The following is a 21,874-nucleotide window of genomic DNA, read 5'->3' as shown; positions in this document are numbered from 1 at the left end:
TTGAACAATTGTAGCTTTCTTTTGGATTATTCTTCTGTTTACATTTATTCTTAACAAATTTCTTTTTTACTTTAATTGTGTGAGACATTCATTCCTTTTTTTATTCTGCTTGCATAGTTTCTTTGTATAAAGAGGTTCTTTGCCACAGAACTTATAACGAAATTAGACTCACAATTTACTACAAAAAAGACAGTGTTAAGCAAACATTGGCTATATAAGACTTCTTTTAGTCGTATTCCAATCAATGTAAATCATATTCTACATACCTTTACATAAGATAAATATTTTTCTTTAAGTAAGATTCTTTTCTTCGATAGTTTTATTTATTTTACCACAAAGAATTTACTTCATTTTCATTTTCTCTTTCGTATATTTGTTTATTTTCAAATTAATTATTGCAAAAAATATTTTTGCAGTCGCGCTTATAAAGGACTATAATCTATTTTAAAATGTGTGAAATAATTAAATCAATAATGTGCTCAATTATAAAATTTTTTACAAAAATAATACATAAATTAATTTTTTTATATATATATTTAGAGATTCACAGGAGTTACAAAACACTTGGCAGATTTTGATCCCGAATCTGCTTCTTCAGAGTGAATTTAAAAGAATGTTAATTTTATTGATTAGAACTTGGAATATATTATATAAATAAACGATAATTTTATTAAGTGTCGCGTTTGATAAATACAGAAATAATAAAAATTTAAATCAGAAATTAGAATTTACCCATTACCTCAGCATCACTCACTTATAGGTCTTCACTATTGGGTTTCTGGGTTGGATTGATGGAATAAAACATCGCAACACGTGGGTGATCTGCCAAGGGGGGTACTTCCCGGAGAGAACTTTCTACGGAAATTGATCCCATTCAGGTGTTACACACGTGAAGAAAATCCGAAAAACTCCACGTAAGCAACGAACTCACTATGAGATTCCTGAATCACAGACTATCGATATACGAGTATATTTTTCTTCTTTTCTTTTATGGAAATGATGTCATGTGTTATATTCCGTATACTAAGATGTGTTTTTCAAGAAAGCACAGTTCAGAGATTTATAATTTTGCAAACTACATTTCTAAATATGAATACTCGGCCATTTTCAAGTTAAATATAGTTTAAAATGATGTTACGTTATTTTCAAACGTATGAAATAAATTTAATTTAATTGTATTGTCTGAAAAGAATTGAAATTTCGTATAAAATGTAGCTTATATTTTTTTCACAGAAAAGAAAAATCCTGTTGAAATTTTAGAATTTCAAAAAGTTGTTGTTTAATCTATTTTAAATTAATAACGCGTCAGCACAAGAGATGATGAGAAATCAACATTATTCTGAGACCTTTGGCATTTTGTTATTGGCATTTTTTATAAAGAATCCTTTGTAAAAAATGCCAATAACAGAATTTTACTTCTGAAATTTTAGTTAAAATATTTGATTTTCTTCGTTTTAGAAACAATGGCTTTAAGATAAACGTAATCGGTGTATGTATATTTTCATTTATAATTCACTCAAGATAAATGTAACACGAAGAAATTTAGTTAAATTTTTAAAAAATAAATAGAAAAAACTTATAAAAAAATTAAATTATTTACTTATATTTTTTAGTTTTAATATTAATATTAAACGAATTAATAAGCCAAATGCTAATGACGATGTTATTTATGATTTTTACGTTTTATTTACACGCAAATAATTTAGTTTAACATAACTTTTTAAATATTTATTTGTACTTAATTAAAAGAACTCACGAATTTGATGATTTAATTATACGTTGAATATATGGATGCTAATTTGCTGTTGTCCACGAGATTACAACATTAGTGACCGTCAAGTACAAGTTGATTTAACATTGAGCTAATTATGATGATATGCTGCAGAAAGTAGCCTCATCACATGACATCGTAATAAAAGAGATGAAAGTGAGACGAAAGAATTATATATCATTGTTTTTAATGGAGTTTACAATTGTGTAGGCGGAAAAATCTTTGGTAATTACTTTAAAAATATGTAATTTTATTAATAAATATTTTGTACAAATTAAATAAATTATTAAATAAAACAAAAATACACATTTTTCATATAATTCTCATGAAGAATTAGTATATAATATTATACTTGAAATAATATATTATCAATTATTTATCCGGAGTACATGACCGAGGATGCAGAATACCTTTAACGAAGAAAACTTTCTTCGATTACACTTTGTAAAATCGTTTTTCCACCGTTTTCACTGAAAGATGAGTTCATTTTTTAAGATAAAAGTTTAATATAATTGTACTAATATCAATGTTAAATGTATAATTGTGTTTTTGTTAATTAAAAATTTTTAGAACTAAATGTTATTATATTGTTGAATGGATAAAGATGCATTTTGTTATCTAATTGTTTAATCCTTATTTACAGTTATGAATGGGAAATAGGACTTTATCTTGTTAAATAAAACACGAATTTTTACGTGGAGATGCAAGAGCGCATTTTTGATATAAACTGAAAATTATAAAACCTAATATTACCTTGAGAATTTGCTTTTAGAACATATTTATCAAACTGAGATTAATAAGATGAAAATCGTGAAGATCTTTAAAATATTCATATTTTAAAAGATAATATTTAACTTAGTTACATTGTAAATTGTATAATTTGCTTTGAACTACACGAAATTTCTGGGTATTTGTATCTTACATTCGCACCTCATTTTTATGAGTAGTTATAAAAAGATAAGAGAAATGATACCCTGGACAGTAAAACTTCAATTTTTACTGCCTGCTAGTAGCTTCATTGCTGTATAACGACAGTGCTTCCAACTTGGTATCTCTTTATTGTTGTGATACTATCTTCACATGCAGTTATCCGTACAGGAAAGTATGTCGACTAAGTGCAATTATTTCCAACTGCATTGAAGAAACATCCTATTACGTGGAAATCGACCAATGAAATAAACTTTAACAATATTTTTGGGGAGTTTATTCTGTTTTGCTTACATAAAATTATTAAAACAAATAATGAATGTTTGAATAATTTGAAAGGATAATTAATACTATTCTTGTAATTTGTAACTTTTCAAAATTGTTTCTCTTTTTCAAATAGGTAGGGCCAGCTCCTAATAATCAACCTATACGTGCCGCTGCTAAGATACACGTTCTTGGTGAGTATTGAAAACAAGTAATGTACTTTATTTGATAGCTTATTTTGGAATTTCCAGTTGGTCGCTAGAGCGACAAGACATCACTTTACGCAAGAAAACCTTTGCAAAATTAGTGGCAGACGTAATGAGTTGGGCGTGGTTGCAGTGTTACGTAGAATATCCTAATCGGAAACTATGCGCCATAAGAGATTATGTCCACACAATTACATTAGACAGATGTTGCTTTACTTGCTTACTGATGCTCTAAATATCAGGAAGCAAAGTTGAAAGAGAAATCACTTGGCAGAAAGTCATTATTAGTTGAGAAAAGATGGTCAGAAAGATTATGGTTTAACTTACTAAATAAAATATTGAACATGAAGAGCCTAGTCTATTAAAGGGTAATTTAGCATGTAATGAAGGTGCGTATATTGTAGTTCTTCGTTGTACTTCAGCAAAGAAATGTTCAATTACTTAATATTAATAGTTTTATAAATTAAATGAGTCGTAATATCGATCAGGCTTTTAAATTTTACAAGAGAAATTCATAAATTTAAATATTTTTATAATAATAATAATAATAATAAACAATATAGGCTTTTCTTTTGTAATAATTTAAATTTTATATACATATGTACTTAATAAATATTCGTGGATAAGTTTAGATAATAAAATACGCTTTACAAACTTAATATCGATTTATATTCAGATATTCAAAAGAAACATTTAAAAATGTTACTTTTACGATATGTAGTTTGCGATAAAAATCTTGCTTCATTTTATGATCACATTTAAAATAACTTCATAAAATGTGAATAGACATATTTTCCTATCTATATTCGTTCTACGACTAAAGTGTTTACTGACTTCTTGCAGTACCACCTAAAAGGGTAGATATTGAAGGAAGAACAAATGGTAGCACAGTGGATACAAGAGAAGCGGAAAGAGTTACTCTCACTTGCACAGCTCGCGGAAGCAAACCATCAACTACTTTAAAATGGTTCAAAAATAGCAAAGAAATAAAATCAGGTAAAGTTTAAAAGTTTTTTTTTCCCTTATATACTTTATGGCGTCAAATCAAATATATTACTGTAAACTTCCCAAGCATGATATAAGTATATTCCACCAGTTTAGATATCGAATAAAATACGTATAACGATTATTTTATTTGATACATCAAAATATGTGCGATATATACATTATTTTTTTCTTCTTCCCCTCGTTGGAAAAAGAGCTGGTAAGATTGGAATACATTTATTACAGGAGCAGATGTATCAACATCTATCTACAATACGTATCTCCAGTGTATCGTGTCAGTCAATTCCGGTGTTATGCACGATGTGTCACAATGGAGAATGCTGAAATCTCTCTTTACGCTTCAACGAGTACAAAATATTTTCTAGTTACATGTCACGATTATATATATTCTAATGTTATCGTCATTCTCATTTTTTATAAATATTCAAAACTTTATTTTTTTACAAAATAAGTTACAAAATATGATTAGCTTACTATCAAATATATTATCTTTCTGCTACTACGAACTTATAGCGATAAGCGTGAAAGCGAATATTTTTTTTTTATCTATTTTATATTGTTCTGATTCAAAGAAAGTTGTAATTCGTTTTTTTTAAATAACGCTTGTATTAAATATAAAAACTTTTAAATGAAATAGTCGCAATTACAAAATTACGTTGGATTTAACATATTAAAAAAGTATTTATAATTTATAAATTAAAAACACGCATTTTTAAGTTATATAAAAGCTTCTTTATGCATCTTTTTTTATAACTAAAATGCAGTTTTTATATGGATAAAAAATTTATCAAAAATAATATCTTAAATTAACGAGTGCTTGAAGCATTATACATTATTAAATGTAAAAAAGTTGATTGAGTGTCTTTATAAAGACATAAATATTTTTTTTGTTATAATTATTTAAAATAAATAAAAAGTAAAAACAGTAATTTATAGTAGATAAATAAATAAATAAAATAAGCATTAATTACTAATAATTTATTTATTTAAAAGTTGATATTATTATTATAACGATAATCAACTTATATTACTAGATCATATTTACTCTAAATTATTGATTAAAAACTTAAAAAAACGTACAAAAAAGTGTTAAAATATATAGGCCTATATATAAAAACTTATCAAAGTGCGAAAGGTTATATTTACAAGTATAAACACGATAAAAATTTACGATAATGTCAATCAAAAACATGAATTTATACGAAGAACTTAATGTAAAAATTTAATGTAAATTCCACGAACCATTATCGAAATTTCCAATAGTTTCTTTTATTACAAGAGCTAATCAATTTAAATTTTATTGCATAGCAATAATCTAGAACAATAACAATGACGCTGTATTGAACTTAATTCCTAAAGATCTTGGTCTTAAGGACGAATCTTTAATATAAATTTTAGCAACGAGAATAAAATTATTGAAATGATCTTTAAATAAAGAGAATAAGAATTTATTTCTATTGTTCAAATAATAATAATTTGTAACAATAAAAATGTATTTTCATAAGTCATTTAATTTCGCAAATTCACAAGTAAATACCTTTATCGTGATAGTTTATCTATTTTTAGTAAATTACTACTCTAACGACTTATATAATCACTTAAGATTTGTTAGGTGATTTACTTCATAATGGATGCTACCAAAGTAGACAAATATCTGTAATTTCAAAAGTTTCGAGCCGTTGTCTTTTGCTCTTTATGGACCCAAAGGTATAATAACTACAAACACTTTCTACTTAATACACTTAAAATGTATTTTATTGCGACTTTAAACTGGGAGATTTAGAAAATTGTAAATCTTAATGATTCACAATAAGAATTACAATTATTTGTACATTTTATTTGTTCTATTTTATGTTTAGATTACGAGTTTATTTAAAAGTTTTATAGTTTAAAGTGAATTTGTTAAAAGCCTCATTCAAACACGAATCGAAATTTTCTGAATTGTTTTATAGACACACCCCAGACGACGGTCGAAACCATCAATGATAATCTTCATAACAGCATGAGTACCATCACTATTTATCCTAAGATGGACGATAATGGAGCAATATACACCTGCGAGGCCGTCCACGTGGCTCTACAAAGACCTTTAAAAGCGATGGTCACCATTAGTGTTCTATGTAAGTCCTCGTTCGAGTTCCTTTTTTCACTTATTCTTATGCAAATATAATTAAGTAATATATAAAATGATTTATAAATATATTAAGAATGATTGTAGCCTTTTTGGTTATGCACGCGATCTCTGGCAGATGGAGGTAAAAATTTAATGCTTTTTCTATGGGAAAAACCTTTTTCAAAATTTCTCGAAAATGAAAGTAGATAGAGCCAAACGGTTTTTTGTATTAGTATCACATTTAATTCTTCTATAAACTTACGGTTTAGAATTTTGAAAATCGAATTCGTTAATTCTTTATGAATTTTTAAAATCGAAGAAAATTTGTAGAAAATAAACTAAGTCGATTTTTAAAATTCTAAACCGCAAGTTAATAGAAGAATTAAATAGGATTCTAACGCAAAAATCCGTTTGGCTCTACCTACTTTCACTTTCGAGAAATTTTGGAAAAAGTTTTTTCCATAGAAAAAGCATTAAATTTTTACAACCATCTGCTAGACATCGCATGCATAAGCAAAGAGGTTACAATCAGCTTTAATTTGTCAAATTTAATATTTAAAAAATGAAATTATGCAAATTAATTTAGCACTTTCACAAGTGATAAACATGCTAGACATGTTTAAAACATTACCAACTTATCTAAATTAATTTATATTTGTTATTATATTAATCTGAAATTTTTATATTCTATATACATTTACAAAATTTAATTGTAACATAAGAAAGGAAATATCAATTCTAACTTCAAAGAAACATTTATAGAATGATAAATAATTTTCTATTGTAGGATTTAATGTCTTAGTAGATCGTGATCTACCGGTTGAGATAACTGGCACGTTTCTTAAATTTATATTTATGATGCTTTTCAGAGATGCTGAAGAAATAAATTAAATATTTTAATACTTAATTTACTTTAACCTTTTGTTTTAATAATTCAAATTAACAAATAAAAAATTAAAGAAACATTATATAAATTACATATAAATTATTAACTATATTTAAAGAAGCTTTCTTATCAACTTTTGTATCAATTATGTAATCATTAAATAATAGTTATTACTCTGAAAGTCGTTGTTACTGAATCATTTACTAGTGTTTACTATTAAAAGAATTATTAAAACTATAAAAGAAATTTATTTTGAGATTAATAATTAATACTTCTTATATTTTTAATAAATTTATTTTTACTATTTGATTAAATTTGAAAGAAATTTTCTATGAAAATAACAGTCATTCAAAATAGAAAGCATTCTCATATATTGATGTCTTTGTTCTTCATCCATAATTGAATATTTAGGAAGAAAAAACTAAAATATATATATATATATATATGTGCAATGAAAGAGGAAAAAATTGCATTTTTTGATATGTTGCATATAGTGATTCAGAAGGCCATGAAATTGCTTGTCACTCAATTGATGTTCTCTGTATTTCATATTGAAATGCTACAGCATCCATACAGGAATTTAATAATATTGCATGTGGGACAGACAAGAAAAGAGGGAGAAAAATATATATTTTTTTTATGAAATACGAATTTAAAATAGGTTTTCTTTAGTGTGATAAAATAGGTAAGAAAGAGCTTTAAAAGTACATTAATATATATAATTAAATAATTTTTGTGAAATAAAATATTAAAATCTCAAAATGAAACTTCAATTTCTTCTTTTTTTAATTCTTTTATTATTATAACTTAGTTTCTTAGCCACAGAAATCTGACATAAACTAATTATTTTTTTAATATAGAGTGATCTAAAAATAACAGAGCAGTTATATTATTATTATTATTTTTTAAGTTTCTTTTATGTTATTAATTAATAAGTATTTTGATCATACGGAGTTTAAAGAGGTTAGAACAATAGAAAACATTAAATAATTCTAGTGATAAGAGTTACGAATGGATAGAACATTTATCATTGTAATTAGACTGTATTTTACGTGTATGCCCCACTTATAATGTTTTTATGCTAGTAATGGGCTAGTTCTTCAACAGTAGATTACGATCCTTAACACTATAACATTTCTAACACTTCTGCTTCTGATAAGTCATTCACCCATCTAATAAATTCTTTCAGCTTTTACTATTTAAAAATTAATGTTATTATTATTATTATTATTACTATTATTCTAAACTCATAAATTCAATTTTGAATTAATAATAACTCTATTTTAACTTTCAATATAGTAAAATTTTAATAATAAAATATGCGTTTTTATAGCTCATAAAAAATTTACAAAAATATTTAAAATATATGTTTAAATATTTTAATAAAAGAACTCATAAAAATTATAAATGCTGATGGAAGAGATTTTAAAATTTTCATTATATTAAATAACTCATAAAGCAAGAGGTATTGAATTGTTTTTCCAAAGATGGCGCCACTTATAAATCATTCCTTATTTGTAGTTGATACACCTAAAGGCATGTTGAATGATGATGTAGTAAGAAATTTTCGGAATTGAATGATTTATAGCAAAGTCAAAACTTTTCATAGAAACGCTTCCATACATACGAATATTTTTTAAGAAAATATCTCATTACTTTGCTTAAATTGATAAAAGAAAAACTTGTCATATTTATTGTTCAACTGGAGTAAATCGAATTTATGTATTATGCAGTATTACTAACAGAAGTTGCTTTCGAAATGTTGTAATTCTATCCGATATTCTTGCCTTTTTTTTATATTTTATTTATATTGCAACCCTCTGTAGATATGTAAAAATCTCAAATGTACTTTAAAAATATTCATGAAATAAATTTATTACCATTAATATTACCATCATTTCAGTTATTTCAATACTCTTATTCTTACATTTTTTTTTTTTAAATAAGAAATGTCGTATTTTCTTTTTTTACGTTTTATAAAAGTTTAATCTGTATAAAAAACATCAAGATAGATATTCTATACTTTCAATTTATCTTTGAATTTTCTGAAAGTAAGTAGAGTTTTTAGTTACACAAATTAAACTAATGATTTAGATGCGGTTCCTCTTTTCTTCTTTTTTGTATACTGAAAGTTATAAAGAAAGTTTTCTGTTCTTATTGAAGAACATTTGATCCGATGAAGTGTTTTCTTGTTTTGTTTTTTTATCATCCAATATTTCTCTTTTGGACTGCTATGAACATTTAGATCTATATTAAGTCAAGCTACTTGTTTTTAAAAGAAGACAAAATATAGATCTGATAGAAGAAATATAAAAATTATATATAAGAGCATCTCAGATAATCCTACGAAGTTCTTAGATGCTTTTTGGATCTAATCAAGTCTTTTATGAATTATTGATACTTAATTGCAATTGTTTTTCTTTATATAAATAAATAACCTATTTAATTTAATAAAATTAAGATATTTTGTGATTTTATTATATTTAGTCACTTATAAATTTAACTACGTTACATTTTTTAAAACCGAACGTACGATTAAACTTTTGATCTAAAGACTATAAATATGCAATCAAACCGCGATATAGCGCCAATGAATACTTAACAATCTTCTCCATAAAAATTAAACACAGAACCTTTTTTAGTATCTATGAATTACTAAATAAACGATTTTCCATTATAAACGACATTGTTATGATCAAATCGCGATTTTCAAACTCGAACCTGTATAAAACCTCATTACAATACACAATTCTTATTATGTGAGAGATACTTCAGCTTAGTGCCGTACTCGATTTAATATCAATTTCAGAAGCAAACAAACTATGGAATTTACAGTGGGCCCAAGGCAAATGTGAATTAGGGCCTCACGCACAGTGTTGACTTCAGACATTTTTCTTCCGGGGAATTTTCTCTTATAAAAGGTCGGTTTGGGGGGTCCCGTCGCTGAGGGTCAGACAATTTCCTTTTTTGTCCATATAATAACGCGCCACTAGGAATTTAAAGGAATATATTAAAAAAGTTTAATTTAAAGAATATTATATGATTTTCGTAGATGAAGACACAATTTTTATTTATCCAATAAAACACAGGCCCTACTTCCTTTTTGAATCTTTACTTAAGCAGCAAGTGCATTTCAGTCATAGACCTTTCCTAAACGTATAAAAAGAAATTGATAATAACTAGGATTTGACTTTTATGAATATTACATATTTTTTTTTCATTTAAATTTTTATGTAATAAGTTGATTTTGAAATAAAGAGTATCGTCGTTACATAGAGAGATCATTTTAATACCCTTAATAAAAACCCATAGGAAATATGAATAGTTAAAAATAAACAACCAGCTATAAATAGAAAAAATATATATTAAAAAAATAATAATTTTAAATATAAATTCAGATGTCAAATTTCTATTTATAAAAAATGTAACGTCAAAGTATTAAGAAAAGTCTTAAGATATTAAAGACAAGCATTAAGAGAGATTTAAAATACTTGAAACGAATTTTTAATAACCAAAACTTTTTTCAAAATTCAATTTTTTTTTGTAATCAATAATATAACGAAAGCACTATAGATTTTGTATTTAGATTATTACAAAAAATCTAAAGCAAACTATCTTAATCTGATATTCTTTCTGTGTATGGAAAAATTTTGAAATTAACAATAGAGATTAATCAAATTTGAACATAAATCTCAAAATATAGGTACTTATAACTAAATTTTTTTAAAGAAGATTCTTCTGATTATTTAATATATTATAGATTTATGCAGTTCTTGGCATTTCACTTACAGTTCCTCCTGGCCCCCCGGAAATTGAAGGATATCAAGATGGTGACATTGTGCAAGTTGGTGATAAGTTAACTTTGGCTTGTATTTCTCGAGGAGGAAATCCGCCAGCACGACTTGTATGGTACAGAAATGACGTCCAGGTTGATGTGACATACACGACAAGTGGAAGAGAAGCAACTAACACTCATACTTTCACCGTAACCACTGCTGATAACAATGTAGTGTATCGATGCGAGGCGTCAAATTCGGTGACTCATCATCCTTTGATAGCTTCTGTGAAGCTTACTGTATTTTGTAAGTAAAAATATTAAGAGTTTTCGAGATAAATAGGCAAATTGATTGTTGTAATCTGCAATTTTTGATCACGTATTACTTATATTAAAAAAAAAAAAAAAAAAAAAAAAATGTGTTAACTTTTACTTCTGCGAGTAAGAGCAATTAAAATTAGAATATGGAAATAATAATAATAATTTTCGGATAAATCTATTTTAAATTTGAATTGCAGATTTAATGGGAAATTATAAAATTTTAAACTTTCTGAATAAAATTCGTATTAATGATAACCAAATCGCAATCTACAGTTTCTCCCTCTAGAGTAACGATTAACGGTCCAAAAGAAGGTAAAGTTGGAGATTCTGTAAGTTTGACCTGTACTACTGGATCCAGCAATCCACCAGTCGACATTTCATGGATTGTTGATGGAAGACCATTAATGTCTGCTCATTCGGTAACAACTGATGAAAATGGAGGATGGACTACAACATCAGTTATAAACGTCACTCTTACCAGGCAGGTAAATTCAAAGCAATGCGTACTTGCTGCAATAATAAAACAAAATAATATTGAGATCTTGCTAAAAAATATTAATTAATTTATTTATCGATTGCATGAAGGATCCCGATACAAAAACCTTTTCTTGCTACGCAGTAAGTGAAGCTTTGGGTGACACAGTAGTTCAAACGGCATCATTAACGATCGTTTGTGAGTATTATTACTATTTTACATTGAAATTTATTAATAATATAGACCTATAAAAAAACCGGAATTACATAGATTTCGGCTATTAAAATTTATCTTGTTTGCTTGTTTTTAGATCCGCCTAATCCACCGACAATTATCAAAGACGATGAAAATAAACCTTTAAAATCAGGAGATTTATATCGACTTAATTGCTTAGTATTAGGAGGTAATCCATTCGCAACTGTACGATGGTTCAAAGGTGATAAAGAGGTAAGACCCATCATTAAGGATTTCATAATATACGCCTATTAAGCTTCAAAAACTAAATTTAAAATTATATGGGATTAATATAGATTAGGGCAATATCTACAAACACCGGAAGTGGGATCAGTAGCGAATTGGTGATTAGAGCCGAATCTAGTGACAATGGCGCCATCTATCGGTGCGAAGCGTCAAACCCAGCAACAATTCGTCCATTATCTGCATCTATTACAACAGAAGTCTTATGTAAAATACCAGTTTATCATTTAAATTTTATTCTTAAAATAATAATCAATTAAAATATAAATTAAATATATACTTAACTTAATTTTTTTTTAGTTCCTCCAACTTCTGTCAACATCAGAATAAAACCGAGAAAACCTAAATCCGGAGAAATGGTATAAAATAGTTTTAAATATTAATATATACACGTATTAAAAGTATTAAGTATTAAATTTATAATAATTTATTCAAATAAGAGAATGAAAGAAGAGGTAAAAAGTATTTTAATGGTAATCGATGACACTATTCCTCATTTAATTAGAAGTAGCATCATTAAGATTGCATAGTTTCAACAGTAAATTAATTAGTTTTCTACAAGTTTTCTGCTTAAAGCCAGTAAATTTATTTCAATTAAATCTTTTTTCCTTTCCTATTTAACACTAGATAGAATTTTAGTGAGATTTAAAACATCAGAGGTCGCTAAGATACATTTGATAAATGCGCTTAAATCATTTAAAACTTTATTTCTTAAACTAATTATTATATATTTAATTATTATAATCTTAAAAATAATCTTAGGTGACAATGATTTGTGAGTCTGGATCAAGTAATCCCGAAGCAATAATTCAGTGGTGGAAAGATGGCGATCCCATAGTTGGGCAACACGATGGAGCAGTAGATTCAATTTATGGTGGAAAATCTACAAGAAGCAGAATAAAATTTAATGTTACTTCAGTTGATGATGGTTCTGTTGTTACCTGCCAGGCTACAAATTCTGCTGTTCAGAAAAGTGTTCACGACACCAACATTCTTAGAGTCATGTGTAAATATATATTTATATATTTAGTTTTATTCTTTATATAGTAATTTTTAATTTTGTTCTATTATTTATTTATTTATTTATTTTTCCATTTTTATATCAATTTTTAAATCTTGCAATCCAAATGTAGTGTGTGCTGCCATCTAGTAGGAGACAAATTTAAAAATCAATTAAACTTAAGTAAATACTAAAAACATTTTATGTGTATATTATAACAAAAGAATTTTAACTGATATTTATTATATAATATTCGTTTTGTCCTTACTTTTCCTATTTATTTACAGAAAAACTACAAATAAACATTACGATAATAATTTATTTTAATTAAATATTCTAAATTTATTATTCAATATAATTGAATCGATTAAAAGTTAATTTGTTTATTTAAGTAAAGTAAAAATATTATATATATATATATTCTTTTAGATAAACCGGAATTTTTAAATCCTCCGTTAGAGAAATATGATGTAGTTGAAGGTGAATCTACTGTAATTAACATAACAGCAAGAGGGAATCCTCCAATTATCACTTATTCGTGGACCAAAGATGGTGTACCTTTGTTGGATGTCAGCGAAAATTACGCAAGTGGTCTCAGCGGATATACAGGGCATAGAATTGTGTTTAGGGGTGCATTATTAGAAATTGAACACGCTACAAGGGAAGATGCTGGCGAATATGATTGCGAAGCCTCTAACTCTGAAGGAATTGGGAAAACTTCTATTATGTTAAATGTTCTATGTAAGTTATACTTTAAGCAGATTCAGAAGAAAATCTCGGTGGAAGCGATTTTTAATTTATATACTAAAATAAAGCTTTATTGATTTAATAATAAATTAAAACTCCACAAACTTACAACATATTGCAAAGTATACTGTAAACATATCTTAATCATTGTACGTTCCTTGGAACCAAGCATAAAATTGCTATCAAGTACTAATATCTTAATCATTTTCCATTTTTAATATTTTTTATTTTGAACGAATAATCATGCTCATGCTTATGTTACTAATAATTATTCTCAGAGGGGAAATCACATCTTATTGTCTCTCTCTAGAATCTAGAGTCTACGTCTTCTGTTTTATTATTTTAATTTATATACAGTATAATAATCAAGAATTTAGTAAATATACTACTAAATAAGTAACGTTTTGTAAATTTAATATTACATTGTATAGAACTTTAATATATTCTCTTATTGTAGATATTACTAAATAAATAAATAATTTAATTGAACGTTATTTACAGATCAAGCTAGTGTCATAAAAGTGACAAAGACTGCCATTGCCGATGCAGGTGACAATGCTTATTTTGAATGTGTGGCAACAGCGAATCCTTTAAGTAACGATGTCATAAAGTGGAGAAGAAAAGGCTTTGATATGAGCAGAACACAGGAGGTAGCTGAAAGAGGTAGATCATATTTGACAGTTTTGAATGTCAGTAAAGAAGATATTGGAACATTTGAATGTGTGGCTTACAATGGTGTAGGAGATGAATCAATTGGACGAGCGCAGCTGATTGTCAAGTGTGAGTTGTGAGTGAGATTTATCCTCACAGTAAACAAGATTTAGATATGTTGTACATTGATAAAAATGTTCTTAAAACATATGGTTAAGATTCCTTTCTTCTATAAATATTATTTTATTTAGTTAAGCCGAAGATTCATCTTCCAAAAAATCTTTTGAATGTTGCCGGAGATATTGGAGAAACGGCTCGATTGGTGTGTTTAGCTGACGGTGCTCCCGAAATTAGTTTTGTCTGGTCCTATAATGGAGGTATAATTGGAGATAATTTTAGCAGTGATAAATATGCTTCTCAATCAACGCAATTAACTGAAATCAAATGGGAGAGCGTGCTCTTTGTAAGGAACTTGAAAATAAATGATTTTGGACAATACGCGTGCGTTGCTCGAAATGAATTAGGACACGATCATATGAAATTAAAATTACGCAAGAGAGGTTAGTTTTTAATATATAAAAATGATAAATAAATTTAATTCTTTGTTTTATATTTACAATGTTTTCTTGAAAGTGCAGGTAGACCCGATCCTCCCGAATCGTTACGTGTTGTAAATATTACACACGATAGCGTCATTCTTAGTTGGATTCCCGGTTTCAGTAGTGGTTTGCCACAACATTTTCGAATAAAATATAAGAAAAGTGGTTCTAAAGAATTTATTGTTACGAACGTTGTTCCTTCTAACTCGACGGTTTACGGAATTAAAAACTTAGAACCCGGAACAGAATATGTGTTTGCAGTGGTTGCTCGAAATGCCTTAGGTGAAAGTGAAATTCAAGAGAAAGAAACAATTACTTTCACTTTAAGTAAGTTTCTAGTGTATAATAAATCATAATTTTTATTCAAAGTGTGTGCATTATATAATAATTATGATTTTATTATTATAGCGGAAGGACATAATTTTAGAGATTCAGCTAGTGCATCTCTAGATGCTTTCAGTGGAGAAGAAGGCGAAGTGCCTCGTTTATTACTCGTTATAGTGTCTCTAGTTGGATCAGTTCTACTCGTTCTAAACGTGATTCTCGTTATTTGTTTTATTCAGAGAAGGAAAAGAAGACAACAGAGAGCTAGTAAATATGAATATTTGTCTTGTTTTACTATTTTACTACAGAATTTTCAGGTACACTCATTTCCATCATGGCTTTTTACTCTTTGATTAGTTAGTATATTAGTGATGTGCATTACTCTAGCTGTCTGGATTGATGTTTCGAAGATTACGATCGATGAGAGGTTTACTTCTGTCAGCATTCTGCACTTAGATCGGGTCATAGACCTTGTGACATCAGATCGATATTTTTACTAATCTTTACTGCCATCTAGTGACTAGAATATATATTAAAACTTAATTTTTTTAAAAAGAAAATTTATTTTAAAATTATTTTTCATACATATATCCTTAATTCTCCTAATTAGAAATAGGAAATCCTTAATAGAAAGAATTAAAACGTGTATTAAAAATAATCTTATATATATTATATAAGTTCCAGAGGGTATAGGACATATAATTTATACATCATTCATTTATTACATTCCTTTATCATATTTTTGAATTTACTGCTTTCGTATAGAAAAATTTATTATTAAAGAACAAAATAATTAATTTATAGTTGAATTTAGTTAGTTCAATTGTTTTTAAATATAAAAAAACAAAACAAATATACACGATAGCCCAAAAAAATCAGCTAACCCATATGTATATTTTAACATTATATTTGAAAACTTGCAACATAAAATTGGTTTAGAACAGATGATATTCAAGCTTCATTCATCGTATTGAATCGACTTTTAACCGACTTTTGGCTCACCCTATATATAATAAATGAATCAAATTTGTAATTTACATAATGTAATTGCTAAAATATATATAAAATATGTTTTAGGTGCAGCGAATGAAAGTGAAAAAAGTGAAACAACACTGACTCCATCCGATTCTCTTATGTACACACCTAGCAAGTATCAGCAAACAATCAACGGAGAAGCGTTATGCCCACTGGATGAGATGGAAGATAACTGTCCAGAAGAACTAATGATGAAAGAAATCGTGGTAATAAAAGGATTAAATATTACTTCAAGATCTTATAGTAACGTAACATAATTTGATCTGTCACTTAAGCCGAAGTACACTGAAATATAAATAAATGACTGTTGCGGATAAAATTTACTTGGAACAAATATATTTTGGATATTACATGTAAGATCCATTTGAGGATGAATTATCGTTCAATCTTTTGTAGTGAGCATTAAAATATATCTTTCTGAAAATTTGAGAGGGCTTTCCTGACTATGTAGTGAAGATAAAGCAGGTCTTATCTTCCACTTATTGTGTGAGAAATGGTTTATCTTTATTGAACTAGATTCAAAATTAATTATCAGTAAAAAAAAAGACAATTCAAAGTATATTATGCAATTATGGGTTTTTTTTCTTAATTGATGTTTAAAAAAATATTATTAGATTTATTCAACAGGAGTTTTCTCACGTATTGATAAATAATTTACAAACTGTTTATCACTTGGTAATATTTATTCTAAGCATTAAAAATGTATTAATTCATTACATGTAAAAAAGTTCAAGATTTTTAAAATATTTCTTAATTAAAATTCATATTAATTTTTATTAATTACAGGAAGATAGCGATGGAACGGTCAATTCTAATCATAAATTAATAACGGTTAATGAATTGGACTGGAACGAAAAACACGGTAAGTTTGAACAAATTACTCTTTGATAAGTAAAATATAAATAATTAAATACATTTTAAACAGCAAATTTTGTTCATATTTGGGTGATTAACACTGATCATCTTTAAATGAAGTTTTAGGAAGTTTCTTTATGTAAATCGTGTGATTTAAATGAACAGACTTTATATTTTCTTTTATATATACCGATACATTAATATATCACACACTGTACAGTGCAAGTTACATCAATCATTTATACCCAAGTAACTACTACTATAAACACTTGAAAATACTATGACAAAATAGAGTTGTAGGTCTTGTACTTGTTAATAATTTATAATAAACTATGTACATCCATTTTTACATTATTTTATATAATTATATTCTTTTTAATTATTGTTTTGATATTTTAAAATTAACAAACAATATAAAAATTTAAATATAATTGAAAATAATAACCTACTTATTCCAGAAAGTATATAATAGAATATTATTTAAGACAAAAACATGGTATTGAAATATATGGGAATGTCTTATAAAAGTGAACAATTATTTAATATTTATTGTTATAAATTTAAAAAATATTATTACATAATGTAAAAAAGGCTCCAATATTAATTTTAAAAAATGTTTAAACAGACAATGAAAAGAAATATTGTAGAGAAGAGGAAAATTGTCCAGATATTTTAAGAAATAGGATTGAAGATTCTAAAGTAAGTAAAACAATTGAATTATAACAGTAAATATATTTAATATAATAAAGATTTTTAGCTTTATTATAAAGCTTACTATCATAAATAGAAGTGAAAGTTTTATTTAACATAGAGTTGCTATTAGAAATAAATCAATGATGTGTATAAATATATGATTTTAATCTAACGTTTCTTTTAATATTGCTTATACCACAACCCTTTAATTAATAAATTTAATAACAATTTATAAATAAAGCAAATAAAAATGTTTTGTTTTATTTTATTTCTTCTTCGATAATAGAAAAAAATAAAATTCTGTTGTAACTCAAATTTTCTTGTTTGTTAATATGCTCTCTTCAATGCTTAGTCTATTCATGATAATATAAGAATTTAAAGTCAAATTTAAATTTTTAGAAATTAGTATACGTAGTCAGTGATGGATGTACAGTACTATGAAACTAATGAAGCTTAAGACTTTAGGGACCCTAATCGATCTATTTTTTAACGAGTGAATTTTTCAACAAAATTCATGAAGATTTTTAAGTGTTTGTTATTAAAATAAAGCTATTTTAATGATAGAATCATAAGCTAATAGGTTGAAGTACACTATACGGGGCTCGCTGTGCTTACATAACCATTCATATCCTACATTTTGGCAGCTGACTCTTCAAATTCTTCGTTGGTGTACGGCTTAGTATATCTATATTCAGTCCTTAGGCTGAAACCGATCATAAAAAGACATCCGAATTCTCAATTCAGGATGTACTCATCTCGCTTGTGCCTTTTAACACCATTAATAAGATTTTCACCCCTTTATCCTAACGATCCCATCTGATGGCCTTCTACCCCTAAAATAGAGAATGAACCAATACTTTTTTCGCGCATTGATGTTGGGAGGTGTAATTTTCGTGTTTTCCTTCCTCCGAATTTTCTTCTTTTTACGTTTTTGGTATGTTGTCGACTTATCTCTGCTGTTAGTAGACCACTTCGCAGCTATCGAAAGTGCTCATAACAGCCCATAACAGTTTAAGTCTCACGGTAACAAAAATGTAAGTCCACTAGTGTATTGTTAAAATTATTAGTGGTAACAGAAAACAAGGGGAAGCTCCTTGAAGATTTGAAGATGTGTTTATTAGACTACATGAGAACAATGACGTTGATTAGACAAAAATAACCTACATCTCATACAAATTTACATTATACAGGAATACTCGAACAATATTTGTTTTATACGTTTACTTTGATATTGCTTTTAAAAAGTCTTTCAACATAACAGCAACTGTAAGTTTGTCGACTCGAGTTTGAAAACTTGGCTAAATCAAAAAGGACTGAGGAGTTCAAGTAAAAGTTAATCATCAGATCAAGTCCTCATTAAAAATATTTAAATACTTCGTAAATTACAAAAATACTTCGTAAAATTAGAACAAAATACAAAAATACTTCGTAAATTTAGAACACTAAATAACGTATTTTTCAATACTTGATGTAAATAGCCACATTACTTCCGTATGACAAGAACTAATCAGGCAAGAATATCATCCAATACATTTTATTACCATTCTTAACGTAAATGCATTTCGGACTTTAACGCCTCTTCCGTAAACGCTACAATAATACAATAAATCAAATCAATAACTTCATAAAATAAAACAAATATCCAAACTTCTACATACCTTTATATAACATATTTAGTAAAAATTTTTATATAGGTCTATAAAAGTTTTTTTATAACTGAGTAAGTAAGCATGATCTGGCATCTTAAAATATGCCAGATCATTCTTTACCATAAACCGACAATAGACACAACAAAGCGCCTCTTTTTCTACATTTTACTATTGTAATTAGCCAATTAGAAGTATTACGTCACCCCAATTTGTTTAATATAAATTTAAATAATGGTGTGTTAGTTATTCTTATATTTTCTAATTTCAAAAACTGTAATTTGGTCACTAGGGATTTGCTTTTACAGTAACACATATTCATGTATCATCTTACAGATGGACTACCCTTTTTTCCCTCTTATTTCATAAAATACGAATGGGTTTCAGGATTGCAAGAGATTAAGATATTTGTAGGGCTCTAGGCTACTACATTTGGGCAACTTACTACTTTTGAGCCACTTTAAAAATAATTTGGGCTACTGAACACAGAATAATTTGGGCTACATTTAAAAGAATTCTGCTGTCCTTTTTATAAAACCTACCTGGCAACCTGCGAGGTTCTCACCGGACATGTACTGTTTACCTGAAGTTTATTTATATTAATATTATTTATTATAAACTAACCTTTTCCTTTTCCTTTTGCTTAATTACGTGATTACGTCATATATTAGATTTAGCAATAATTTCTTTATTAATTTTATTTACAAATATTTATTTTTTTTAAATTAGGAATACTGCAATAACCAAATGGCTCAAGTATCTCCTGAAATGCGTTATGTGAAATGTCCAATTCCATTACCAGGAACAATTGCCAAATCTCGTGGACGTGTTTCCATACAAGATTCAATAAACTCAAAAACTGCTAATTCTGGAAAACAAGTCAGTTGTGTAATGGGAAAAGTTGGAAGTCACATGGTTTGAAACGAAAATGCTCATCAATTATAAACCGTCAAAGATTTCAACAGTGTAGTGCTGGTTTCTACAACTGTTGATTAAAAAAAGAATATTCTGCAGATGATTATAATAATCTATATACAAGAAACTTGCAATAAACGTCCAAGAACTGCATGATGTTTGATATTAGGCTAAAACTTTTCGAATGAAGTTTGAAGAATGTACTGGTTACAAAAACTTCCAATTTCTTTTATATATTTCCGTTTTTATATTGTTTTTAAATTAAGGCTGGAATTGTGCAATAAGACTTTTGTAACGAAACGAATTAAGTGTGGTGAAGAAAATTTTAACTTGAATGATATTTAATAGTAATTTGGAAAACAAAAAAAAAGGACCGGCGAAACTTTTTATACTCGATATTTTTTAATGTCAGAAGAAAACTTTTAGTGAAACCATTTGTTCAGGTTATTATTCTTATATTTCAATTCCAAGTCAAGGAAGTATTTGGTGCCTGACAGCTCTTGCAGATGTTACTTATTACTAAGACATTCAAGTTAAACTAAAACTTCCCTTTGGTATATTCCTATAATTGAATTTCATGTAAAAATCATATTGTTCATCTGATTATATAATTTATTCGCATCTTTTGTTTTTTTTGCCTATTTTGAAGATCATTATCTAGTTTTGAGTATATTGTAACCCTTAATATGTAGAAGAACCGTGCCTTATTTTTATGTGAGAAAATACCTCAAAACTATGTTCTGATCATTATGTTCCCAATATTATAGTCATTGGCCATTGTGTCTACAATGTGTTGTGTTATAAAAAAATCATAAAAAATGTTAAGTGAGTACTTTGCATTTATTACAAATGTTTGAGTAAACAATTTGTCTTTAATTTTTGCTTTGTTATTTCAATTTCATTAACAGATCATTTAAAAAGATGAAAAATTACCGTAATCTTCATTTACTATAAATTAATTAATATACAAATTATTTATATTATAAGCATTAAGTACGGGTTGATTATAAAGTCTCAATCCATTTTCAGAAAACGGTAAGAAAATTATTTGTTTGCAAATCGTATGAAGCATCTGATCCAAGAAAACAAAAGTGCTGTTGTTTGCGCATATTTCAGTAGAGTAACATACACAGAAGCAGCATCAAATCCTCCTGTTCCGTAGCCTTTATGAGACCATGACATTTCTTGG

The 21,874-nt window shown here is 27.1% G+C and overlaps 1 protein-coding gene across 3 annotated transcripts in view; it reads left to right on the top strand.

Annotated features, from left to right (window-relative positions):
- Positions 1-21,561, top strand: part of LOC136977513 (nephrin-like) — a 143,941-nt gene extending 122,380 nt beyond the window's left edge. Inside the window, exons 4-23 of one of the 3 annotated variants that reach the window (XM_067273001.1) lie at positions 3,099-3,156; positions 4,012-4,164; positions 6,126-6,293; positions 10,964-11,254; positions 11,542-11,753; positions 11,854-11,941; positions 12,054-12,190; positions 12,274-12,427; positions 12,521-12,579; positions 12,983-13,226; positions 13,650-13,961; positions 14,469-14,747; positions 14,870-15,178; positions 15,257-15,544; positions 15,626-15,693; positions 15,781-15,808; positions 16,619-16,782; positions 17,363-17,438; positions 18,057-18,130; positions 20,500-21,561. In XM_067273001.1, the coding sequence (XP_067129102.1) occupies positions 3,099-3,156; positions 4,012-4,164; positions 6,126-6,293; positions 10,964-11,254; positions 11,542-11,753; positions 11,854-11,941; positions 12,054-12,190; positions 12,274-12,427; positions 12,521-12,579; positions 12,983-13,226; positions 13,650-13,961; positions 14,469-14,747; positions 14,870-15,178; positions 15,257-15,544; positions 15,626-15,693; positions 15,781-15,808; positions 16,619-16,782; positions 17,363-17,438; positions 18,057-18,130; positions 20,500-20,691 (3,354 nt within the window). In that variant the 3' untranslated portion in view covers positions 20,692-21,561. Of the gene's footprint in view, positions 1-3,098; positions 3,157-4,011; positions 4,165-6,125; positions 6,294-10,963; positions 11,255-11,541; positions 11,754-11,853; positions 11,942-12,053; positions 12,191-12,273; positions 12,428-12,520; positions 12,580-12,982; positions 13,227-13,649; positions 13,962-14,468; positions 14,748-14,869; positions 15,179-15,256; positions 15,545-15,625; positions 15,809-16,618; positions 16,783-17,362; positions 17,439-18,056; positions 18,131-20,499 lie in introns of all 3 variants that reach the window. The other 2 variants (XM_067273000.1, XM_067272999.1) reach the window with 2 other exon arrangements.
- The last annotated feature ends 313 nt before the right edge of the window (positions 21,562-21,874 follow it).

The sequence above is a fragment of the Centruroides vittatus genome, unplaced genomic scaffold (genome assembly GCF_030686945.1).
Source record: "Centruroides vittatus isolate TY-2023 unplaced genomic scaffold, ASM3068694v2 contig_460, whole genome shotgun sequence".
Classification (NCBI taxonomy): Eukaryota; Metazoa; Arthropoda; class Arachnida; order Scorpiones; family Buthidae; genus Centruroides; species Centruroides vittatus.
The sequence above is the reverse complement of the archived record's forward strand: the minus strand, read 5'-3'. Positions and strand labels throughout refer to the sequence as shown.